Here is a 26,573-nt window from a genome sequence, read left to right on the forward strand (position 1 = left end):
GTTGCAACCCATAACATGTGTTAGCCCCATCAAACTGTCACAGCTGCTTCTGGGCCACTGAGACCTACTATACAAGTGTATTTAGAGAAGCTGGTCCCCAGTTTCACCAGCTTCTGCAGTGCTCTGCTAAGTGACACTAGCCAAGGGGCTGGCCTTGCAGCCTGGCTCACTTCTCTCATATGCTAAGAGGGACTCCACAGAGATGGGCAGAGTTACACCACTACCCTCTTGCAGTGAGCAGGGTTTCACCAGCTAGAAACTCTCCCCCAAAGGAGAGAAATATCAGGGTCTGACACAGCCGCGCTCTGAGTCTGCCGACTGCTAGTAAGACTCTCAAATAGCCAGACATCGCTGGCAAAAACCTGGCACCAAGTGCTGAAGAACAAATACATGATGTAAACTACAGTTAATTTCACTGGCACTAACATCATTCAAAAGTAGGTTGAAACTTGCAGGAAACTTCCTTTGCCCCTGCTCCAGTAGAGTATTTAATTTGTCTATACTAGGCATACTGGAAACGAAAAGAAATCTGTAATAGAGTAGATGCTGTGACTGAGTCCATTTGACAAAGTTAAAGCCCCACTGATCTTTCAAAGCCATAAGAAGATTAGTCATGTCATGATCTAATGACTTCCAAAAAGGCTGTGAGCACCTCATACAGCCAGACAGCACAGTGATATAAGATGTTTTATAAGTTTATTTTTAATGGAAAAAGAGTATTGATTTCCCTTATCTGTTTTGAAATGCTGTTTATTGATTCAGGTAACAAATCCTTCTTCTAAAAAAGGAATAGATGTTCCATTATTTGTCTGGTGTTTTTCTGTGCAATTTAAATTTCTACAATGGAAACAAAACAACAAAGATTACACCCGATTTGGACACACAAACTGCAACTTTAAAAGTAAAGCTATATGGTTAAGTGTCCATCTGAAAGTGGAGTTTGAGTCACCCTCCCCTGATTCTTGTTTCACCCTGAGACAACTTTGCTGTAATTCCCCTATGTCCACCTATAGCATTTCTTTAACTATTCTGTGCTATCAGTGCAGTGCCAGAGGACCAGAAAGTTGTCCAGAATCCAGCCCTCTGGTCCTGGGGGTCCATCTTGGATCAATCTGGAGAAATTCCCTGAATCTAGCAGGCATTAAGCCACAGCTTCTGAACCAGTGTCTTTAACTATGGGAAACACTGAATACTCTAGAGTTGGACCACTCCAGCTTAAGACAGTTCTGCTCAAAATTGGTTATGGTGGAACAAGAGTTGAAATGGCCAGGAAGAAGGTGACTTTGGACCATGCTAGACAAGGCCACACAATAAAGTTTGCTTTGGAAGTCTAACAGACAAGTCCCATCACAGAAGAGATTAACTGACATCCAGGTGCAAGTCAGTGCAAGTAAACAGCACAGATTGCCTACATGGCAGCATGGTTGAGAAGAGGCAAAGGGTGATTGTGTATCCTCATGACACCTCACCCTTACAGGGAACCCAGGAAAGCCATGAAATGGTACAGGAAGCAAAGACCTCTATCTAGAAACCCTTAGTGTAGACACAGAAATGCAGTTAGTTCACGCTAGCAGGTTCAGCACCTTTAATCCACCCCTGCCAGCTCTGAAATAAAACACCTTTTGTCCCATATACTGGAACCGGGAGCAGGCTATCTGGAGCAAGAACTGTCATCCTCTGTTTGTACAGCACCTAGCAATTACTAGTACAAATAATAAATAAAACCAAGTGAGCAGAGAGGTAGTATCAGATTTCTCTCCTATTATCTGCTTGCAGAGAGATGCCAATGACTAAACAGCAATAGGGTAACACACCCGCCAGCTTGATTCTCATCTCAGTAATCGTATAGCAACCAAATCACACTGAAACAAGCAAATAGTATCTCACACAGGTTCATTAACCTGTATTTTGCCACCTATATTGTATGTCATCAAGGTGAATTCCTTTGTAGGGGACTGTCCAGCATTTAAGGAATGCTAGTGAGAAAAATAATGCTTTAAACTAGGGAAAGTTACATTTATGCAATACTTTTCAACTACAAATTGCAAAATACTAAGCTCTTACAGATGGCATGAGCATTTTAGTTGGAAATGCATGCTGCACCTGCATAGAAAAATGCTATTCCTTCTGAGCTGTTTAAAAAGCAAAGGCCAGAGTGAATCAAGCAAAGCAGGAAAAAAAGTCTCTAGCAAGCAAAAAGTAGTCATCCAGGCTGAAGGCTGGCTAATGCCTTGATGTGAAGCTTTGGGACCTCATCCACTTTAGCATCCAGACATTTACAGTGATCTCCATTCAAGTATTAGTTTTCAAATACCATGAGTTATCTTGTAAGCACTGATACAACCGGTAAACAGGAGAGCCTACGACAGATTTCACACTGCACTGGTCAGGTTACATTAGAAGTGTGCTAGATTATTCACTCACATTTTACTGCTGTACAGTTTCCATTATGTGATAGCAAGATGCAATAACTTGCTGCACAAGGTGCAATTCCTGATAACATGCTTGATAACAGACTAAATGAAAATTGTCAGGCACTGGCTCTACCATAGCACCTGTATCTGATAGGCTGGCCTCTTTCAACTGGACTTTCCTCTGCATCCACCTCCATCACCAGACTGGGGGCTGTGATGTCTACAAGGGCTCTATACTCAAGCAACAGAATAAACATAAGCTGAATTAAGGCTCCCCTCCTCTCTCCAGCTAGCAGCTCTCCTCCCTTCACCCAGCAAGATACTAGAGCAGAGACATTCTGCATATGCAATCAATATGAAGCCACAGGGAGATCTTGGGGCAGGTCACCTGAAGGAACAAAGGGAGGCTCCCAGGACTCCCTTATGCTGCAGTCTCTGGTGTTGCCTGAAGACACACAGAAAAAGACTGTACCCCGCCCTCCACACACTGCATGAGCAGAAGAGAAGGGCAGACACAATGACAAGAGACCTTGTCCCCAAACTCCGAAGAACTCATTACATTATCAGAATTGGGGGTATGCTAACACTTTGGTATCTGCAGCACAGAAGCTTCAGATGGTATTATCACTATTTATATAGTCTATTGATATATATCACTTTGCAGTTTTGTCCTTTCCAACAAGAATCTTTATCAGAACAATCATCTTACTACCATTAAGTGCAATCAAAGTAGAGAGGGACAAAATCCATCTCTGTAAAGCATTGAAGCAAAGCCCGGTCTATTACAGTCAATATTTCAAAGAGCAGCAGCTACATCTTATGGAAAGATTTAGTATTGCAAGTTCATTCCTAATGTGTGAATTTAATTTATGATAGCTTAGTTTTACATTAATCTAGCTTGGGATTCTGCTGAAATGGGATCCTTCTCTGCCTTATTCTATCCTTCCCTTTTTGTGTAAGATGTACACAAGGGCAGACACAGCGATCCAATGCAAAATATGTCCCAGGTCAGCACCCTTTCCCCAGGTCAGTAAGCCTATCTGGATGATCACACCGCTGTCACTTCACTGTCCCTTGCCAGGGGAGAAAGAACAGGTCTATCATTTGTGACCACATCATCCCCAAACCACAGCCTTGAGTAATGCCTGCTCTCTGAAGCTAAGGCAGCAACAAACCTTTTTTGTTCAGTCTGTTCTGTGACAAATTTACTCTGCTAGTCTGGCACTTTCCTAAGCCTTAAAGAAAACACACAGTAGAGCAGTTTCAGCAGAAGCTAAGCATACAATATTGTTGCCACTGTTTTCATACAGACACACTCAGGATACTGCAGGAGTTAGAGTAAAGCCCATGCACCAGGAATTTGGAGTCTGTAGATCTGCTCTGAGCTATAGGATCTTTATTCTACATACAACAGCCAATATACATGCTACTAACAGGTAGCTAGCTAGCTAAAGAGCAGACCTCAGACCTGCTAGGGACTGTTGTTCATTTTTCTTCCTGCCCTGGAGGATTACCCCAGCATAAAGAAACCACTCCAAAATAAGGAGAGCTAAGAACACACCCAGCAGCACTCTTGAGAACAAAATGCAACTATTAGGCAAGTGAGGGAATGAATTCCCAAGCGATATTAAAATAAAAAGCAGTAGCCAGTGATGAGGCAATCCTGTTGAGCAGAAACAGCTCATCTGAGATATCAGTTATTGCCCTAATTAAAGCTGACTTCATCTCAACCTCTGACCTGCAGCCTACTGTATTTCTCTCAAGGCCCTCCATAAGATGCATCATTTTGTTCGTCACTGTCTTTCAGTCAAGTGGCAGGGAGGTCTGGCCTGTGACTGGAAAGCATCAGACTGAAGCCATTAAAAAAAAAAAAAAAATCAATGAGGCAGAGCAGCAAGCAAGTCTGTCCTGCTATTCAGTACACCCTAGTTTGCCTGCTGCAACAGAACCATTTCAGTGCAGTCATATAGCCTTAAAATAAAGAAGCTTAAGTTCTACACTTTTACATCAACGAAAAATCCACACACACACCCCCAAGTTTTGTTTGCAAACAAAATGTGCAAAACCACCCTAAGATATTTTGCTTATTATTCACCTTCAAGATTAGTAACTGGTCTTGTTTACTGCAAACACTTAAGTCCAAGATTCACACCAATAAGCAAGTGTCTCCTATAAAAAGGGAACATAGATAACCATAGGCAGGACATAACATTCAGTCTGCTTAAACTTTCAGTTCTTATTTTATGGTATTTGTGACAGGTCAAGCTCTATTACAACCTTGTAACTCTAAAAGATTTTGATTAAGAGGAGATTGCAGGATGTGCAAAATAGAGACATGTCCTATGTTGACCCTGATCGGCAAAGCCAGTGGCTGTCAGTACAGAACCTTTGTGTTCTTGTATAGGGAAGAGAGACTGAGGATGACAGGATTACAACTTTGAGTGATTTCTGTGAAAGTGTTTATGATGACCATGTATACCTACCAGAAGGGACAACTGAACTTGAGTATTTATGAACTTGTCAATAAATTGATGTTTCCTACAAAAAGACACAGCCAATAATATACAAGAAGTGCAAATCAAGAGTTTTATTTTTTCCACATTCATAATTAAAAAGTGAACACAGGACAGGAACTCAGAGAGACTAGACATATTTACAAGACAGTGCAACTATTAGATTTTTTCCATCTTCAAAATCAAGTCATCACAGATTTTTGTTAGTTCATCATTTTCTTTAGTCTGTTAAGAATGGAAAAAGAACAGTGAGTTTCAGGCACATCTAAGCCATGATACAGTGATCTGAGTCATCAACAGTCATGCTCCCCAACACATTGAATAGAAAGTCCATTTACATGCTACTGACCTATGCAAATTTACTCTGACAGACAGTCTACTTTTAGAAGGTTATAAGGCACCCTTAATAGGCTTGGCAAATGAGCCAACAGAATTTACTGCATTATCTCTAGTTCTCCTGCAAAGTTTCCCCATAATCTGATATCAGCAATCTCAGGAAACATGAGTTATCACACTCAAAGTCCTTTGGTTAGATACACTCAAATTCAAGAGAATAGTGACCATTTAGATTTCCACCTTCACAAGACAAATTTTTTTGTAGGATGACACTTGGACACTTACTGACATGTGGGGAAAAAAATTCCAGCTTTTGTAACTCCTTATATGGTCAATCATTTTAATAAAAAAGTTCTAAACATGAAATGTTTCTGTATTTATAACAGGAGCAAAACTAGTTCTGTGTTAATTGGCTCTTCTCATTTATTTAAAAACCTATATTTATTCAGCTACACAAACCCCAGCCCTAAGCCTGGAGATGTAACACAAACATGGGACTTTTCTTCAGAAATGTTTCAGCATTAACTAATTTGAGTCTTCAGTGCTGATAAAAATAACCATGATGCAGCATAAAACTAGTAGCAGGCATTTCCAACAATATAATTTTTAAACCTTAAGAGTTTTTCCTTTAAAAGGTTCTAACAAGTCAGTGATGTGCCTTTCCAAAGCATTCTAAAACTTCATCTATACAATATGAAACACTACAGTTGAATATCAGGATTAGTGGCCTGAAAAATACTGAAAAAGTTCAGCCAATAACAAAAAGTCTGTATTAGCACTAATGGCTTATAAATCATACACTAAGGAACAAGCTGAACCAGTCAGCTATTCAAGATTCATTCTCAAATTCTGCCTTGTAAGTTTAAATTCTACTACTTCATCCCCTTCAGCCATTCAGATAACCTTCAGACACAGTAGCCTGACCAGTCACTTCTGTGACCCATCTCTGGTAACAAATCTTTTGCCCACACAGATTTGTACATATGGATGAGTTCTATCATGCTAGAGTTGTGCCCTAAGTTTCAATGCCTATTTCCTAGAGCCTGCCTCAACAGCAGCAAGCAAGAACAGCATAGCTAGTTAGCATGGGTTACTTCTAACACTGGTACAAGGCATTTCTTAAACTACCTCAAGTAGTAAAACTTAGACTCACTAGAGACATTTTGACTAACCTTTTGTTCTAGGCTCCTCTCTAAGGACTGGATCCTCATTTGTTCTTTGCGGAGACTGGCTTGTAATGCTGCAGTCTCTGACTTGGCTCTGCTCCGTACCTGGGCAATTTCTTCATTTGCTCTAAATTGAAGCAAGACAGCATTTAAGCCACCATCAGACAGCATAGCAGAACTGTTCACATCAGATCACACTAGATTCTTGCACTTTGAAGATGAATCCCCAAATTATAAGTGTTTTAAGTCACACTAAAGTTTTGGCACTAATGAACCAAGTTCTGCAGCAATTCCAATTGGGCAAGCTAAGTATTTCACTCCCAGTATTTGACTTCTTGACACGGTACTTACTGATGCAGCTTTTCTTCAGCATGTGCCTTTAGTGCCTGATATCTCTGCTCTTCTTTCTTGATTCTGGCCAGGTACTCTTCAGCACACTTTTTCAGAGCCTCTTCATTCTATGCCAGGAGGAAGAAGTTTAGTTCGCTTTTTACATGCTAGGAGCTAAGTATTTCAGACTACAGATTCCTGGCCACATGTCTGCAAAGATAAGGTGGACAAGTCTCTCCGCTTCCCAAATAGGCTATTTGACTACAGCAAAGTGGCATTATTTGCTTGAGAGTAATAGGAACAGTTGTCAACACTCATACAGGGGATGAAGTTGGTCTTTTCAACCCCTCTCATTTTGCACAAACTAAAGTTTATCCTCTGCCCCCCACTCCCAACATACTCTCTTATCTAGTAGAAAGCATCTGGTAAGAAGAAAAGGCCTCTGGATCCTTGCTAATTATCTCTAATCAGTTTTTATTCTTTCAATCAACTTCATCTTAGTTTGCAATTGTCCTGAGAATAACTAGAAATCCAAGTACCTCCATAAAGTCCAGGGAAAAATTCAGGCTTTGGGCCCAGATGCAAGTGAATCCAACATTAAATAGCACCAAAGTTACCAACATTATCACACCTTGCTTATTTTATGAGCTATTGTAGCAAGTTGGAACTGTTTGAAAAAAGTGCTAAGACTCCCCACTAATTCCAGATCTTGAATTTAGCAACTCACTGTCTCCAGATGACACTTTAGCTCTACTCTAAGAAGAAAGCTTCTACATTCATGGTGGAGAGCGGGAACAGACATGAGATGAAGAAACATGTCTTACACAAGTTTCTGCAACACTAACATGTAAATGCCAAGACAGACATGACGTCTGTTCCTAAAACTTGGACTACCATGAGCTTTATAACAGGCTGATTTTGAATTTAAGTAGGGAACAGTAAAGGTTAACTTGAAGACAACATATCTGAAGGCACATCCTCTTCACAAAAACTGATGCAGCTTTTATACATTTCCTACACAGGGAGATTGGCTCAGTAGCTTCATTCCTCCCATCTCCAGAAATAGCTGTAGATGTTTTAGAACAAAGACGTGACTTTACTAGGCTTTGTTTTTAAGCTAAATAACATCCCATCCAAAAAAGCGTGTTTCATCTTGTAATAGCAAAACCTATTGAGCATTCATCAAGAATGTAGGGAACCAGGCTGCCCTTATGCAAGAGTTGCTACATTGGCGTCAGTCTCCATGATTAACAAAGTGATCTCTTTATGCATCCAGGAAGAAATGTCTCATTCTTTCGTTTGAGGAAAATTTGGCTTCTAACAAAAAGATGATCATCATACTTTAAGCCAGAATTAAATACCTAATAGTTCATTTTTTTAATCCTTAAACAGAGCACAACTTGGTACCCTGTTTTACAGGTAGTGCCTGCAGCAACTAGTGGCTGCTCTAGAAATTCATCATTTCTCCAACTCTTGCAGAAGGTAAGTCTCCTTTATCTTGAAAGGATATTGTCTGCATTATAGCATCTTACTTTGCGATAACCTTCTAGCACTTCTTTCTGTTTTTCAAATCGTTTGAACAGTTCAGAGAAAGATTTCTCCATAGAGTTCAGATCTGAAATAACTTGCTGCTTCTCTTCCACCATCCTCTGCATTTCTTTCTTTGAAAGCTCCTTCTGCTTGTGAGCATCCTCTAACAAAGAGAGGGTAACAGTGTTATGCTCTTATGTTAAGTTGCTGCATTAGCGCAAAACAAGAAAAAAATCCATAATATGGACACATGACTTCCACATCTCCAATTTATTGTTGTCTTAATTAAAAAAGGCATTTATAGTTTAGCCTCTCCTCCCAAAGGATATCTTACCTTGACCTTTAGGGAAGAGATTATATTCTCTTAGTCTGCTGCATATTACCTCCTATCAACTTCAGAGGTCATTAAGGGCTGTGCTTATAAGAAGCATGTCCAAATACATGGTTTTACTTTAAAGAGCTTCTACTCTACTTCTACTGCAATGTAGTCAAAAAACTGCACTGGAGTTTACCATAGCAGAAGCCTCAAATGTTGTGATAGAAACAAGGAATCTAAGAAAGCATTTACATGTTTTTCATTTCAAGGATACCCAGTAGCTGGAAAATCTGGAGGAGACTGGGATAACAAGCTAGACCAGCACAGCAAACTTACAGGTCAAGCTTTTGCTAGCACACCTGAAATATGTTTCCCCATAGGCTTACTTTTTAAGAAGCAGGAAAAAGGCTGACTACTAATCAAGTCTCTGTAAAGAACCAAATTTAAGCATGGCATAGATTCAACAAATTCAGCTTTCAGCTAGGAGAATGAAGCTATATGACTTTCTTTCGGTGTTTTCATAACTATGAAGTCACAAGTCTGACTGAAGCAAAGGGCAGATCTGTCCAGGCAGAACTCCTATCGACACCTAATCACTGTTTATTACCTGACTTCATTTAACACAAGCTGCAGACATTTAGATCTGCCAGTTCTAAAAACTAACAGTCCACACAACTAGAGAGCCAAATAAAAAGCTTAGTATGTTTATGCCTAACTCAGGAAGTCATTATTACCTACCAAGGTATATCAATATACACTATGTCTGCTTGAATATACATAAAACAGTTAACCTATGACTGCCTTGTCTGCAGCCATATGTACAACCCATGAGCACTTGAAATGCTAATGTCATTAAAAGTGAAATAGTACTGACTTCAGTTAGTCATCTTATGCTTAGCATGCCCCCCTCAAACTATTACGTAAATATGAAACTTACCCATCATTTGGGTTATTGTACCCTCAAACTCTGCAATTATTTTTCTGAAATAAAACATGAAAAACAATGTTGAACATAGGTTAGAAAAGGCAGCTAGAAGAAATTAGCAGATATACAAATCAAGGCAGATGCTTACCCCATTTCCTTGTATTCCATATGAAGCTTGTCATACTTCTTTTTCCATTCTAGAGTCTCCAGCTGCTTCTCTTGAACCTTCGGGGAAGAGGGGAAAGCAAAGCTCTATTTTTTCCCCCCCCACAGGAAGTGATACACATTTTGAGTATCAAAACAGCTTGAAGGGTAACTTAGGTGTACTTAGAATTTACTACGGGGAAAATTTGATTCCGTTGAACAGTCGGAATTTAAAGTGGAGTGTTTCATTACAAATTTAGTTAGGTTAAATGAGATTACCTAGTATGATATTTAGATTTCACAGAAGTAATTCCAACTGAATGTGACTAACATCTGTTAAATGGCAAGACTTGAGCAACCTCAGTCCACCTCTTGACTACTCTTATTCATCCTACATGCAGGTCATTGTTCCTTGGCCAGTAATCTTCAGCCATGAAATAATATTCTCTCAAGAGTTACTCATTCTCTTTTATTTAAAAGGCAAGCAAAACAAGCCATAGGAATCTACAAATCTTAACACAGGAAAGAGCAAATACTGGAAGCTAGTTGCATTTAAGAAATGTGTCTATTCACTCATGGAAGTCACTGCTAAGTTTACCAAGACTTCAGGTTCTCGCTGTTGGTACTGGTGCAAATACAAGCTAACTATGAATGTCAAAAGCCTTCAGACATGCCACACAGCAGTCAATACATCTTCAAGATATTCTGAAGAGACACTGTACTTTGGCATTAATAGGAAAGAAATATCTGATCATAGAAAGTGTCAAGAGAGCATGAGATTGGGATATAGGAATTACTTAAATATTTACTAATAGATATATATATATGAATTGTTTGCATGTCTTTTTATGCAAGTTGCATTCTTCTGTATTTTGTTTAACTTCACTGAACTTCTGAATACAGAAGTTAATTTGTTTTCTCCATTACAAAGACTTGATTTTTTTTTTTAATAGACTATTTGATTTGTAATAAGGACAAACTATTCCTTGTGCAGAGATCTTCAGCAACTGAATCTCTTGATATATAGACTAATTATTCTGGTCACAATCAGGTTGCAGTTTGAAGCCATTTTTATGCAGCGCTCAACCCTCCATCATATTTCCAGATTTAACAACACTTCGTCTTGAAGAATATCCATACCTATATCACAACAATTGAATTAAAGCAGAGCTCACAGTAACAGTATTAGACACTATAAGCAAGGTAGTATCTTTGCCTTAAACTCCAGGAAATTCAGTTTTGTCCTGGGGTTTTCTTTTAAAAACTGTAATGCTGATAGTCGACTTTGTAGTGCGGGAAGCCACCTATTGACAAAGGAGCCTAAATATACACAAAACAGCCTGCAAGTTTAAATAAGAGAATGAGAGCACCTGATTACTTCTTGGTTTCCCCTCAAAGTTGCACAGTATACTGTAGTTCAGAAAGCTCTACCATGACTTTTGGTAGTTTTGAGAGTCAATACACCTTAACTGAATTATAAAAAAAAGAAAGTACCAAAAGCTAGAGAGAATCTGACAAACTTTAAACTCATTGTGAAACTAAACACAAAAATATTAATTGTGAGGTCAGAAACAAAATTTGACAAAAGCAAAAACATGAAAATAGAAACAATTAGCAGCTTTCATTTGGTAAGTCAACTGAAATAATTCAATAGACCCTCAAAGCAAGTTTTCATGAATTACATATATCCAGAAGGAGAACAGGGTTTCCCCCACCCCCCCCAGTAATTTCACAAAAAATTAAGGTCATCTTAAATACAGGTTGTCATCCTTTCAGATTAATACAGTGTATCTAGCTAGAGTCACCCAGTCCCACCTGCCTTACTGCAACTATATTTACATGTTTAAATTGGTTCTTTGAAATCAGAGCACCAAAGTATTACAAGCTTTACTCCCTGTTATGCAAGTTCTTCTTTTTGCTCACTGCACTAAGATCTGTTCCCTGCCAAAGCTGCACTTATTTCCTGTTCCATGCGCTACACAATACACAAGGTAAAAGTTTCCTCCCAAATGACAAACAGAAAGCAGTTCTGCAGAACTTTCACTCCTAGAAGAGCACCTCTGTACTCTAAAGAAAAAGAACTGTAAAGCCACAAATGGCCATAGGTACTGGTAATCTTCCCAAAGGGCATTTGGTGCCCTTAGTCTCACTGACTGCAGTGCAGTTGGTCAGTCATTTTGAATGCTTCTTCAGAAGTTAATTTTGAAATGACCACAGGAAGTACTGTATTTAGTTTTAGGGAGATTTAGGTATAAGTACTCCTTCTACATTAATTGGTATTTGTAAGTTTACATAATCTAAAAGCCATAATGAAAGTAGTACTCAGATTTTTGGAATGAGGGGACATATCACTCTTCTTGCATCAGAAAAAGTGAGGGTCAAAAATCAATCTCCATAGTGATACAGGTGCAGAAGACTCTTGACATCCCACTGACTCCTTCCTTCCTCCTCCACTCACATTACTTTCCTCCAGTGTTCCAGACTTCATTTTTTCTTAGTTTAGCAGCTGGACACATTGTCCTCTCCCTTTGTCCTGTGCCTCCCCATTCCATACACACAAAAAAATGACACCACATCCCTTCACTGAATTGCCATTACAGCTTTACCTTGTTTTTAAGGATATAGTTATAATCAAAGAAGCCCTCTTTCCTGTAGGCAAGAACAGGTAGTTCTTGCATAGTTTAATAAAAAGTGTTTAGATCACTGATATTAAGCCTCCATACATTCCACCTCTTGATAGTAGACCCTTGTTTAATACTGGCCAGTACTAGGCAGAAGCTGACTGAAAATGAAGTTTGCCATATTTCCTCAGATATCAGCCCTGAAGAGTTCTATAGCTCTTACTATCAAGGTCACAGTAAGCTTTTCAGGACGAGATGCTTATTTCAAGTCTGATGAAAAGGACTATCAGGTATACAGGGATGTACCATAAACCACACAAAGGGGATTTTTAAGGTTAAAGTTTTGCTTTGGAGGGATCACCATACCTCTTTTTTAACCAGTTCGACAGCTGCATCCATGTCTTTTTGACTATATTTTAGCACATCTATAATAGCATCCACTGCAGTGTTTGTAGAAGCAGCAAAAGGCAGCGGTGAAACATCACTGGTCACAGAGTCTGGAATTAGGGGACCTGTATCCTGCAAGGAAAGAAAAATTGGAGTTTTAATAGATTTTGATTTCAGTACAGTTGGTTAGCTGCATGTAGAATATCCCAAGCTAATTCAACATATTTAACTTAAGAAAACTCCAAGCTCTATAATTGTAATCATAACTTTGCTACCTTGCAGATATCTTGTAGAACTACTATGGAATTATTTTTGAGGTGTTAAAGAAACTGCTATCTATCAGTTAGGATGAGCAGAAACAGCAGATGACACCACACTGTCTCTCAGTGAATCAAGCACTAGTTTGGGATAAACTGCTGTGTAGATGTCTATTCAAAAGACATGTTCACATTATAAACCTTAGGCTGTACAGCATCAAGTTTAATTGAAGTAGTGCTTTTCAACCCAGCAGTGCAATTAAAATAAGAGCTTATCTTTCATGCAGATGAAGCCACAAAAATAAGATTGCTCAAATAAAGCATTCTTAACAGTAGTTTAAATTCTTTTCGAGAATGTGCAGTGCTACTAGTTTCCACAAAAGAGGACTTCATGCCCTTGCATATTTTCATCAAAAAGTTCAACTTTGATATCATTGGGTATCCAACCTCATTTCTAAGATGACAGTTTAAATAAACATTTTAAGTATTCTGTTATCCATAGAAGCTTTGCATGACAAATCTTGAATCCAGAACACTACTTGACCCCTTCCCCCAAAATATCAACAAGAAACTTGGTATCATTTCAGGTATCCTTACAGAAGTTGTAAACGTTCCCAGAAGATCTAGTCCTTTTGGTTTTTCTTCATTTTGAAGACTCACTGCAGGCTTTTCAGCTTCCTCAAGCAATCTGCTTAAATCAGCAACAGAACTAAAAATTAGCAAATGTAGGCAATTGTGTTCAAGCGCTGCCTTTCTTTGTAAAGCTATGTACTACAGTTTAGATTAAATCAATACCTACCCACACTGAAGTGGAGCAGTCATAATACTCATATTTGTTTCAATAGTACCAGAGATTGGTTTTCTGGGACTGTCTCTCAACAGAGGATCAAACTTCAAATACAGCGACTGTTTCCTCAAAGCAGACTCTTTGAACTGAGGAGAGAGAGGCATAACGAGCAGATTTGCTGCTTTATGGCATAACACTAGCACACACAATCCTCTGGAGGGAGGGTGAGCCTATTCTTCTGTGGCCAGAGTATTGTTCTCAGGAGAAAAATTATGTAACAGAACTTGGTGCCCACAAGCTTAAGTCCTTATGTAACATCATGAACTCAAAGTCCTTTGCTCATAGATAGAACCAAACGGGCAAACTTCCATGAACTTTTCAAAACCAGCAGACCTATCTGACAGGGAAAGATGGTATGTAAACTGAGTGAGCAGTGGTATGTCAGCCTCTGCCTTTGCTAACATAACAATAAGACAAACATGGTGGGATAAAAAAACAATTTCAATTCACTGTGTATTCATAGTCACTCCTCATCATTCCTCTATGGAAATAGACTCTGGCCCAAAGAAAGAGAAAGAATTAAGCTGTATTAATTTAAACATGACATTCCTGATTTAGAGACAGACTTCCTGAAGTTTTCCATAAAAAAAGAACTTTGAAAAATATTGCTTCAAAACAGTGATCCTGCACTTCCAAAGGCATCATGTTCTCACAGCTTTGGCAAGCAGAGATGTGAAACATCATTCATCTCAATTTCGCTACCAATAACAGAAATAGCACCTCTGTAAGCAAATGCAAACAAAGCACAGGATCTCTGATCCTTAGCAGAACTGCTTGTAACTACATCCCTCCCCCAGCCTTATAGCTACATTCCTTTGAAACAGAAAATATATTTCTATGGTCAAGTTCAAAGCCAAGTCACTTCATAAAAGCATCTCAGGCTTGACAGTTCCCTTTTCTCTTCCTTTCTGCTTAGGTAGGAAGGATAACAAAACATTTCAGTATCATACTTACTGATGAAGTCCCAAACTGTTCCAGGTAGTCTATTTCTATGCCCATTCCTAGAACTGGAAAAGAATTATACAAAAATGTGCAATATTGTCATATTATCTTACAGTGAAGCATCTACAGATAGAAACAAATATGTATAGGTAAAAAGCAAATAAATCCATCTTCCTGTCTCATCAGCTTTAGTTTTCCACTTGCCAAAAGCATTATACTTCAACATGGAATTAAAAAGGCAAAGTTGTCTAAGCCAAATGAACTTTTAGCCTCCATTAGCCCCCAAATGTTAAATTCTATGAGTTTAACACACATCTGAAGAAATTCTGTTGTCCTATAGTTAAAGTGGCATGCACAAGCTTTATACAATGCCCCATAAAAGGCTAAGATTACCAGTCTGACCATTAAAATTAGTACAGCTGTGATCACAGAAGTTATCATGGCCATTTCTTAATGCATCAATTCCACTCAAGTACTATGTGACACACTGCACAGCAGCCATTTGCTCATCCTTCCACACAATGCTCCTACAAGCAATAATCCTTCTAGGTGGTCTGAAGTCTTGCCCATGCAGTAAGCTTTCAAGACACATGCAAGTGCAGAAAGACCACCCATGCTGCAACAAGCAATCAGCATTCAAGCATTGCTGAGGGCCTGCAGTAAGCTACAAGACTCAAATATAGGTTCTCATTTTAGGAAGTACTTAATGCGAGAAGTGATTTTGAGGGCAGAGCATATATTTTCAGCACAGAAGGCTGTCACTGAAGCTCCAAAGACACCATTTCTATGCCAGAATAAAGTTCATTCTCTCGGGCAGCAGATTATTGCTAGTAGTCAGCTATCGGAATTAAGTATAATCCAGAAGGTTAATCTTCAATACATTTCCCACCCCTCCTATTTATTGTGATTTTTACAAACCTTTTAGGACAGCAAAAGGAGACAATAAAAGTAGAATCAATTGCCAATACTGAAGTAGAGAAACAAATATATCGAATCATTAGTTTAATAGCATCATTCCAAGTCTATCCTAAAAAACTGCTATTACCTTCTGCTGATGGTCTGAACTGCTCTTCAGGTTCAGTGCTAGCTGTCTGGTCATCTGCTATTATCTCAGTTGTGTGGGAACTAAGTTTAATTTCTTCTGCAGGCATTGAGCTTTTTCCACTGCCAGCAGAAACTAGACTATCTTGAGAGAGGACATTAGCTGGAGACAATTTCGAGGGATGTATTTTCTTCTCCTGCAGAAGAGAAGCAATCCTTTTTATTGTTAATATAACACTTTACTTGTAATATGGATATAATATATTCAGTATCATAATAATGATCAAATTGGTTTGCCAAACTAGCTGGGCAGCCAGCATAAACCTGAAAAGTTTGTAGGCACAGAAACTAAACAGTACTAGCAAGGTGTTAAGTACAGCTCACATTAGACATGAGTCACTCTTCAGAGTCCACACCCTTAGGTTTGTCCTTATACACTACTGCTGATCAAAAAAGAGATACCATGTACCAAGCTACCAATTCTGCCACCTCTGACATTACCTTCAAAAGAAGTCTGTGCACAAATGATATTCATTCTAAAACTCTAAAAAACAATTCTTACACAAAATATCAAACAAGGGATATACTGAAGTCAAGAATAATTTTGTTCTATTAAGCAACTGGCCAAGAAATTGATCTTTTGTATACATTACCATGGCTAGTTGTCCTGGAAGTTTGCCTTCTGTTTGAGCTCCTAGATTGTCTTCTTGAATTCCTGGCTTGTCTTCTGCCACCCTCTGTTTACCAATTTCCCTAAAGAAAAAAAGGTATCACTGATTCCAAGCCACCTAGACGATTCTGAATTCTGTTTGCTAGATATACTGAAACACTGAATAAAATAAGCTTATTTGAGAGCTTCTACTGCTGCAGTACAGAAAGCTTCAAGGGTGGGGATGTAAATTCACTGTCTTGCCTGATGACACTTAAGTGACAAAGCTCTGTTCATCAGAAGCAGTGCTATCTGAGAAGCAGAGAAAGTTACAGCAGTATCACAGAAGAGTCTTACAGTAGACTTAATACCCTTGGCTTTTTTCCATCCGTAAAGCCCAAATTATTTTTTAAGACGGACTTTTTGTTTAAAAAAAGAACTAGAATTTACAAGGCAGCCTGCTACTCTTTCCACCAAAATAATGCAGCATGACTGTTGGTGTAAAGCTTCATTAGAAGTCCAATACTTCATTTATTGATGACAGTGTAAATATTTACCAAGTGAAAAGTTACAAGTAGCTCATCATGGTACACAGGGAGTAAGAGAGCAGACAGTCATTTCTGCCAGGTGAACATCTCATGAAAGTCTACTTCAGGCAAGCACCTGCCTATGGTAATGCAAAAAGCTGCTGACAATTTAATAGGTAGTTTCTAGGAAACAAAACGCACCATCTCCCATTTTCAAGTGAGAAGAACTCTAGTTTAATTTGGTGCCAGAAAAATGCTTTTTTGGGAAGCAGTTTTTAAATTGGAGATAGCATTCAGATCCCAAGACAATGTAAGGAAGGAACACTACCACGGAGCTCAGCCAGTACTCTAACTCACTTCAACCAGTCCATAATTCTACACTGCAAATATGGAACAGAACTGTCTAGTCCCTTTTCATGATGCATAAAGCACAACTGTGCCAATTAACTCTTCAGTCACATCAAAATACATAGTTCTTCTGAAAGACAGCAGCAGCTATCAGATTTTCCACGTTTTACTCCAGTTTTGGAGTGAGGATAAAGAACCATTTGACCAAGGTATTAATACTCTTGCCCCATAAGCCTGTTGTCTTCCCTTCCTTAAGATACGAGAATAACTTATGCCCAGACCTAGTCATTTCCAGATGGTTTCCCCAATGAGATCTTTGCCATCACAACCCATTATGCTAGAGATTACAGTGCATGTAAGAAGTCTGCCCATCTGAGGGAGAAACTCAAGGAGTTAAGAGTCCATTTTTTATAAGAGATAAAGCATCTCTTTTCTCACAGAAGAGTTCTAGGTACTTCTACATTCAGTTATGCAGATTTACTTACAAACTTTCAGGATCTCTTTCCTCAAGAATTTCACAGGTACTTGGTGTGTTATCCTGCTCCACTGGAAGAGACTCCCTCCTTGACAAGGCACCATCCTGCTCCTCTTGCAGATGAGCTTTTTGACTGCTAGGTTTAGGGCACTTGGGTGAGCTGGAAATTTTAGAGCCTCCTCCAAATGGATTAAAGTTTGGATCATCAAGTTTGTCCCAGTCAAACTTATAAGATGCTTTGGGAACAGGAATTTCTTCTTCCACATTACTTGCACTTTTCGTTTCAGTATTCTCAGTTTTTGTTTTGGCACTAGGAATTTTTTTGGAAGGTGGCTTAATTCCAGGTCTTTTACCTAGTTTCTTAGGAGGTGGTTTTCTTGCAGTGGTGTTATCAAAGTCAAATTCCAGTTTTACTGGTCCAGCCTTGGTGGTACCAGGCTTTTCTGCAGGTTCCCCCTTGGAGATACAAGGTTCCTCTGCAGGCTTTGACTCTTCTGTGGAAGTTTTTTCTGCTACTGAAACATTCTGAAGCTTCAGTTCCCCAGGTTTAGAAGAATCAGTTACATCAGCACTACTAGGATCTAATTTGCCAGATAACTGTACAGAATGTGTAGGTGCTTCTGTTGATCCCACAGAGTTATCAGCTTGGCTTACTACATCGGAAGTAGATTTCACATCCTGCACAGAGTCACTGATTGCTTGCTTAGGAGTCAGCTTGTGTTTATTAGACTCCTCTAACTCTGTCAAAACAGATTCTTTTCCAGAGAATGTTGTTTGTATGTTTTCCTCTGCACTGGAGCTCTCCGCACTTGCTGTAGTTGAAGGAAAGGGAACTGTATCATCCAGTGGAAGAGAATTACTACTTTTTTCAGAAACTCTCTCGGGGCTTCCAGATACAGGAGACTTTTGTAGATTTCCAGGAGAATTCTGCAGCTGCATTGAACTCTGGAAGGGATTGATGTCATTTAGGTTATCAAAGTCAATATTGTAGGAACCTCGGCTCTTCACTGGCATCTCATCATCTGGGTAAGGAGCAGCGCTGACCTTCTCTGGCATTTGTATATTTGACTCTCTATTATTGGCTTCAGCTTCAGTTTTTTGAAGACTTCTGCTGCATTGAAAGAGTCAGATCACACATGATAACCATTTTTCAAATATCATTTCAAATCATGTTTAAAAAGATGATTTGCACAAGTAGTTTTGTATGCTCTAGAACAGTCTGAATTTTTGATGGTAGTATGGGAGCTGATAGCAAAAAAACAACATAAAGAATCAGTTGCCATCTAAGCAGCCTGAAATAATGAGATGGTATACATGAACTAGAGGAAAAAGAATCAGTCCTTATAGCTGCTCAGTATTCCTAAGCTATCCATTTGACACAGCTAGTTTCTCTTATTCCAGTCACTGCTGTGGACGACTCTACTCACAGTGAAACAGGTATTTCAATTTCACTGAATAGTCTGAAACATGTAATGCTCAGGAAGAGTTAGCAACAATCCACTCAAACACAGGCACAACTAGTGGTACATCTTCATGGCTATTTGTCTATGAGTCATGACTAACTCATAAGACTAGGCTCATGACTCACTTTTTCCCATTTCATCCATTACTTTGTCTGGTCATTCTGGCCAATTTTGTATGTCTGAAAGTGTGCACCAGCATTTCCTCTATGAGATCCTAGATGTCAGAACAGAACCCAGACTTCAGGTATTCTCAACTCTGTACAACACGAAAGCTAAAGAGCAAAGCAGCCTACAAGAAAATAACTTCTCTCTAGTAAGTTCTCACTAGTAAGAGAAAGAAGTAAGAGTCTAAGAGAAGAAACAAGTTAAAGAAAGTCTGCATACTCACTACTGCTGCGTATTCTACAAGTTATTGCTCTCCATGTTATTTCCCCAAGTTTAACTTTTTTGAGGCTCATCCTCAGACTACAGAGAGTTAAGCCATTACTTCCTGAAACAGGATTTCCTCCCATTGTTTTGTCCCCCTGTGCAAAGTAATTATTTGTGTGCCGTTCATATCTGCTACAGAGCAGAACATGACTAAAAGCCGCTCAGTAAAAAATACTACTTTGATAAACCTGAAAGCAAAGGTTGGCAATAAAGGTCAGAAAGTTCTTCTCACCCGGTTTGAGCGCCTCTTCCCTGCAACAGTTCAGCCCCAGACTTGTCTAGCTAGTCAGGCCCCTCCCATTTTCTTTCACTATTTAACCTAATAAATGCCAGTCAAGAGCAAGATATCTACTTGAAACTTAAAGGACGTTATTTTTTACTACTTCTCTCTAAAGAAAGTAATTCAGCAACATGCAGTTTTCAATTTTAAAACAGATTTGCTTGTAGCAAGAAAAACAAGAAGGATATATACAAGCAATGCCTTGACACACAATCATGCCCCGAACTAAAAACAGTCAAGTGCCAGACCTTTTAACTCAACTGAGCTGTATATGTAGTAGATCTTCATTTATTCATGCATCTTTGGCTCAAATGTATTCTTTGCAATTAAGCAATTTTTTTTAAATTGTGGTGGCTTGCTTAGAAGTACTTTTCTAAGCTACAGTGTACATGCAAGTTAATAACTGTTGAAGTGAATCCAACCATTTAAGGGGCACTGAGAAGTTAAGTAAGGACTGACCATCCACTGTTTCCATCTTTCTCCCTTCTCCCCTTTCCAAATGCAAGAATAGGGGGCTAAGTAAAATTAACAGGTAACTGAAAACGAACAAAAGGACATACTCCTCCACAGAAGAGGAAGCTAAGCTGGAGACTTCTTGCCACTAGGCATTACAGACATCAGATGTTTATGTAAGTTTAAAACAAAGTTGAAAAATTCAGTAAGAAAAATATTCACTGAGAGCTATTAAATAACATAATAGCATTGTATCATTGCTATACTATTATAACAGTATCTCTAGTGAAGAAGAGGATGCAAAACCCTGAAAACACTGCAGACTGTGCTTTTCTCTAGGCAGCTGCCATTGGCCACACTGGGACACAGGCTCCTAGACCAGAGATGCAAAAACTAGTTGTAACTTGGGATTGATGTTACATTCACTTCAGGGTGGTTTTTTTTTTTAATCTTAGCACTCACTGATTCAAGGTGTTAATTCAAGCCAACTCTTCAGAAGACACATCTTAAGAATAAAATTCAAAGAGATAAAATAGTGCTTGACATTCAAAAAGGAAATTTGAAGACTTCTCAGATAAACTTCAGATACTTATATAGTCTCACAGGAAAAAAATTGTAGGAAACAGTTTTGTATTCTCTGCCTAATATACTTGCAGAAATAGAAACAGCTCAGTAATCAATATTGTAACCAAGATAACTGTCATTACTTCTCAGAAAGCTTTAGTTTTTCAAAAGTTTGTGCATCAAGTTCAGCAGTAGTTTTGATCCTCTTATGCAGTTTATATTACAAAATTACATTTTAAATAAACAAGCTTATAACATGGGAGAATTATCTTGAGTATGTCATCTACCGTTAAGACTTCTAGCAGTGACATTACTTACTCAACATTGTTGAACGCAAATAAAAGATCATCCTCTGGGGCTTCCCTGCAATCCTCCAGTGTAAAAGTAGCCTCGAGTTTGTCTGTCATGGTAGGACTTAAGATTTTTCGAGTCTGAGGATCTCTTAGAGGAGTTTGAAAGGTTACCTGGGGGTGGGGGGGGAGTAGGAGGGAGAGGAAAAAAGGGAAGAACATTAACAAAGCAATATTTTCAAGCTTCAAATAGCATTCATGTTCAGTTCAGTGTCAGAGATCGCAGGAGGAAGAATACAATCAATACGAAAGCAGATTTACCTTCATAGCTTTTACCACACTTCTTGGCGGCACGTTTTCTTTCTGTGACAGGCGCAGAATGGATGGTCTCCCTGTAGGTTCCGGTGGTGTAAAGCAAAAGCCACAGTCTTCCACTGTTAGATCATCACTGATGTTTTCACAGTTTTCTCCATTTTCTGCATTTAAAATCTGCAGACTCATTCTAGAATATCAACACACATACAACATCGCACCATGAATAAGAGGGTGTGGCTGGCCAGATGCACTTCCAGATAATCAAACACACTGGAAGCCTGGCACTTGCTAGCAAAGAAAGATTAACAGCTGCAAAAGGAGTACTAAGAGTATTAAAAATCCAGATAGGAAAAGATAACTCGGACCACCCTGCAGGCATCTAACCACAGAATTTTCACAGGCACTCTTCCTTGGACACGAGTCTAAAAAGTTAATTGCTGATACTGCACTTTCTGCAGCTGACATACAAGCCTACTAATTAAGCTGCCCATCCTTTAAAGGAAGCTGTATCATTTAGTGTTTTCTTCATTCCCAACTCCTTAAGGCCAGCAGGGCCACTGAGGTACGGTCACATCTCTTATGGCAAGGCATCTAACTAAGCAAAGTTACAGACTTTGTAAGGGGCCAATCACCATCATTTCTCCATGTTATTCACAAGGCCTTATTACCATACTACACACCAGTAAATAGCAAAACAAATGTGTTTAGTTAAGGTGTGTTTAGGAGCAGAGTTCTGAATGAAGTTATTCAAGTTTTCCCTGCACTATCTGAACACATGCAGATTTTGTGAAGGCACATACTGCTTAAGAATTATTGGTAGAAAAACCTGGAAAAAAAGAAAACTTGCAATAAAAATACATATTTCTTAAACATTGTTTTTACATTAGACATGCATAAAGCTTTAAAAGACTATATAAGATGATCTAATTTTACTAGTATTTCAAGTGTGAAGAACTTGGAACTAAAGCTTGCATCACATCTAAGATTAGGGAGGAAAATAAGTTAGAGGGAAAGAATATTCAAGTAACCCATGCAAGCTAACACCTTACAGAACTTCAACTCAGTTCACCTTTTATTCCCATTAAAGCCTCCCCTTGGGGCCTTTCAAAAATCAGTAGTAGCCTCACCAAGTACTGGGGGAAGGGGGGGAAGTGTTGAACAGAAAGGCAAAAAAGGCAAAAAAAGAACCAGAAAGCATATAGCAAGAATGAGGCATAGCCACTGCCCATCAAGGATTATTCCCAATAACTGCACATTTATCAAACTGCTAACAAAGCCATCTCTTCTATAAGAATGAATGTATTGGAGAAATGCACACAGGGACCTATGAAAGATTATCATGATCATCAGCTGGAGGAGATGCTGGCTTTCTGGACTAGATCAACATTTGAAACGATCAAATGCTTTAAGATCAAACACCTGACAATTAACTTGTTTTTCCATCCATCAGTGGGCCAAAATCAGTCAAGTAAATCACCTGAGGATGACAAAAACAATCATTCAGAAAGGTAACAATAACATTCACTCTGGAAGTTTTATATTATGTTTTCAGATTTACTGTCCATGTGTTTAAATCTGTGCAATTAAGTCTCTGCACATTCTCTCACTCTTGCATTAATCCTTATGCAGATATTGGCTTCACTATCCACTGAACTCAGTTGCTTTGTCTGCAGGACAGACAACAGCAGACCAAAGTTTTACACTATCAGCAATGGAACACAAACAATAGCTGAAGGAGCAGTAGCAAGTCAGTTATGGTTGTATTTGTTATTTCTTTATTTCTTTTTGAGTCATGCTTTAGCCCAACTTGTTTTATACCTAAAAATATTAACAGTTTATAGAACTCGAAGTGCAATCAACTTCACTGCTTGCCTTATTCCTCCAAGCTAGAACTGAGACAACTGGTCAACAGCTGAATCTTTAAAAATCTCTAGTTATTTAACGTAGCTAGCCAGTATAAAAACAAAGCCCAAGATGAGCAAATTGGCAGTACCTTTCAACACAACCTCAAATGAGCCTCCCTTGCTCATGGAAGACTTTAGGTTTACTACATTGAACTGTTTATGCACCATTGCTAGATGAGATTAAACACCCAGTATACTGACACAATGCACATATACCACATTTAGCCACAATTTCAGATATTAGAAACAAACTTCATTTTATGGGATTAAATCATTAAGATAATTATATATTTAAAATATGTGCAAGCAAGAGTTCATCTAGATTTTATTTTCACAACCTCATTAGCTAGCAGCTGTAGGAAATAAGGTAAAAGAGGAAGGAAAGCTTTAAACAAAACAAAAAAATCTTAGTTTATTGAAGTGGTCCGTGTCCAATGCATGCAAGCTCATGTTGTGAAAACCAGCAGCTTTTCCCACTATGGTCATTTAAAGATCCCAAAATGAAACCACATCTTAAAAGAACATGCATTTAAAGCACAAATAGCAATCTTTCACTCCATATTTGAGAATTAACATAAATCCAATGATATCAGGTAATTAGACCTCAGGAATCCATTATTTATAACATCAGGCTTTGCATAAGACCTGAAAAGGATGCTAGACCCCCTTAGTTAGAGCTTCACAGCATCTACTTGTGCCCCGATCACCATTAAATAGCAATACTTAGAACACCATTGGATCCCGAAATGCCTAAAAAGGCCACTGAACATGCAGGGCAAAGAGACAGATTTTTTTTTGTACTCTGTTGTCCTCCAAGATCCTCTAGCAGAGGAACTGCAGAGCATCATCCTCCAGAGTAAAGTGCATGCTTAGTTTTTCAGGCTAAAATGCATGTGCAAACACAATTTATAAATACTTAAAAGGAATTGAGATACATGCTGCTATGAAGATTTCCAGACAAACCGACAGAGCTGACAGCTATACTTCTAGTGAAAACGCATCAGCTCAGAGCGAATAAACACTTCTGCTCAGACTCCCTCAAAATCGCGACCTCCGCCCGACCACAAAAGTCCCCAGCCGAGAAGCCTCGCCCTCCGCAGACCCCCTGAGGAAGGGGAACTCGCAGCAGCGCTGGCCACGAGCAAGCTCGGGAGGTCGCAGGCGCGGAGCCGCAGCCCGGGGGCGGCTCGCTGCCCCGGAGCACGCCGGGGGGCGATGTCCGACCCCCCCGCCCCTCCCTGCGGCGGGGGCGGCGCCGAGCCGGGCAAGGAAGAGCGCGGCGGGGGACGGTGTTGGGAGGCACCAAGCGCCGCCTGCCCCCGCCCCCAGCGTCTGGCCTTGCTGCAAGGAAACAAGCCCTGCCCTACCCAACCACCCCCCCCCCCAGTCATGGGGGCCACCCACGCCCCCAGCCATCTCAGCTCCCCCGAGACACCCCGGGGCTCCCTCAGCCCCCACACCAAACTCACCGGGGTGCCCGCGAGACACCCTCAGCCCCCACACCGCCCCCAAACTCACCAGGGTGCCCCCAAGACCACCCGACAAGAGCCCCCCCCAACTTCACAGTGGTCCCTCCCCAGCCCCACACCACCCCCAGCCTCAGAGAAGCAGCCCCCAACCCCCTTCCCCCCCCCACGCTCACAGAGGCGGCCCCCAGCCCCTCGCCAGCCCCCCCCCCCCCCGCTCACACAGGCGGCCCCCCAGCCCCTCACCACCCTCGGACTCACAGAGGTGCCCCCGATCTCCCTCAGCAAGACCCCCCCCCCGCCCCTCCCCACTGCATCCCGAAGCTTCTGGAGGCCCCTCCAAGACCCCGACAGCCCCCACCCCCTCGGCCCTCCCACTCCCCCGCTCAGCGGGGCGGCCCATGGCTCCCCCAGCCTCTCTCGCCACCAGGGTGCCCGCGCTCCAGCTCCCCAACGCCCCCGCACCTGCCGGCGCGCCCCGGGTGCCGAGCCCCGCCGTGCGCTCGGCTGAGGCGATGCGCGGGCTCGCGGTCCCCCCGTCTACAGCCACCGCCGGGCAGCACCGCCCTAGCCGCCGCCGCAGGATTTCAAATTTCAACGGCGGCCCCAGCCCGCCAATGAGGAAGGGGCATTCGGAACAGCCTCGCCAATCGGGAACGCGTCCTGGAAGGAGGCGGGACCATCCGCCACACCCTCGCCAATAGGCCGCCGCCGAAGGGCGGCTTCGCGGAGGGTGATGGTGCTGCGTGAAGCATGCCGGGAAGTGTAGTTCGGTGGTTCCATCATGGCGCCCCGCCGAGGTGGACAACGGCTGAGCGCCCCAGCGCCCCGCCGTCAGACGCGCGCTAGGGGAAGCGCTGACCAGTAGTGGACTCAAAGCTCCGTGATCAGTGTGTCATTACAGCTGGAAGAGCCAACATCTGTCTGTGGCAAAGTGCTTCGTTGCAGTAAAACCTCCCCAGTTAGTGTAAGGGAAGCGGTGTTTTGCCGCCTGTTGTAAATCCCAGTGTGGCAGTGGGCTGCGAGGGCCCCGATGGCCGCACAGACGCCAACCTTGCAATCATCTCTCTCGCGGCCTTTGTGCACGTTGGGATGTGTGTAAGTCTTTGTGCAAGCAAAGAGGCCACTCACAACCTTTGGCATTTGCGAAGTGCTGTGACAGTGACACTCTTCATCCAAGCACGGAATTACTGGTCACTGAACAGTACGTTATTCAGGAAGGAACTGCGTGAAGTCTTTGTGCTTTTACTCATAGTCTAAGATCGGACCACAGAGCACTTACTTATGTAAAGAATCTTTTTAGGATGGAGAGTTGCATCTGTAAATCCCAAGGTAAAGTAATCCAGCCCTAGGGGGAAAATTTAGGAAACTAAACTGATAGGGCAGGAGGGATTTGGGCACTGAAAGGAGTGAAGTTAAGAAGGCAGAGATGAAACACTAAAGGCCCATATGGATTTTTATGCACCCTGGTGCACATCCTGGATATAGGCCCAGCTGTGGCCCTACTTCTTGCTGGGGGAAAGCCAGGTGGGCATGGACCCGTTCTCACACACCCTGATTTCCACGCAAAGGAAAACAGGGCAAGAACTTCAGAAGGGAACTCCATTATCCCCCTCATAGATGTCTGCTGTGAAGAAATCC

The 26,573-nt window shown here is 40.8% G+C and overlaps 1 protein-coding gene across 6 annotated transcripts; it reads right to left on the bottom strand.

The window, feature by feature from the left end:
* Positions 1-4,986: 4,986 nt before the first annotated feature.
* On the bottom strand, positions 4,987-25,547 carry TACC3 (transforming acidic coiled-coil containing protein 3). 6 transcript variants are annotated; one of them, XM_026112740.2, is made up of 17 exons: positions 25,398-25,543; positions 22,982-23,039; positions 21,569-21,749; positions 21,276-21,421; positions 17,779-18,879; positions 16,423-16,522; positions 15,774-15,966; positions 14,741-14,793; positions 13,739-13,872; positions 13,537-13,630; positions 12,662-12,814; positions 9,679-9,755; positions 9,543-9,586; positions 8,292-8,452; positions 6,781-6,887; positions 6,436-6,556; positions 4,987-5,152 (listed from the first exon to the last, which is right to left on the bottom strand). In XM_026112740.2, exons 3-17 carry the CDS (start codon positions 21,746-21,748, stop codon positions 5,087-5,089), a joined length of 2,730 nt encoding a protein of 909 aa, XP_025968525.2. In that variant the 5' UTR covers position 21,749; positions 22,982-23,039; positions 25,398-25,543; the 3' UTR covers positions 4,987-5,086. The 6 variants fall into 6 exon arrangements, with proteins under 6 accessions (XP_025968525.2, XP_025968528.2, XP_025968527.2 ...); XM_026112743.2 differs by lacking the exon at positions 22,982-23,039 and having other exon boundaries at positions 17,779-18,876; positions 25,398-25,547; XM_026112742.2 differs by lacking the exon at positions 22,982-23,039 and having other exon boundaries at positions 13,537-13,627; positions 25,398-25,547.
* Between the last annotated feature and the right edge of the window lie 1,026 nt (positions 25,548-26,573).

The sequence above is a fragment of the Dromaius novaehollandiae genome, chromosome 4, assembly GCF_036370855.1.
Source record: "Dromaius novaehollandiae isolate bDroNov1 chromosome 4, bDroNov1.hap1, whole genome shotgun sequence".
Taxonomy (NCBI): domain Eukaryota; kingdom Metazoa; phylum Chordata; class Aves; order Casuariiformes; family Dromaiidae; genus Dromaius; species Dromaius novaehollandiae.

Bases quoted from the DNA above. Each gene is read 5' to 3' on its own strand.
- TACC3 (XM_026112739.2), bottom strand. From the start codon at position 21,748: ATGAGTCTGCAGATTTTAAATGCAGAAAATGGAGAAAACTGTGAAAAC. The intron at 15,967-16,422 runs GTAATGTATACA...TCTCTTCTGCAG, and splicing joins TTCCAGGACAACTAGCCATG to GAGAAGAAAATACATCCCTC. The intron at 9,587-9,678 runs GTAAGCATCTGC...GTTTTATTTCAG, and splicing joins ATGGAATACAAGGAAATGGG to AAAAATAATTGCAGAGTTTG.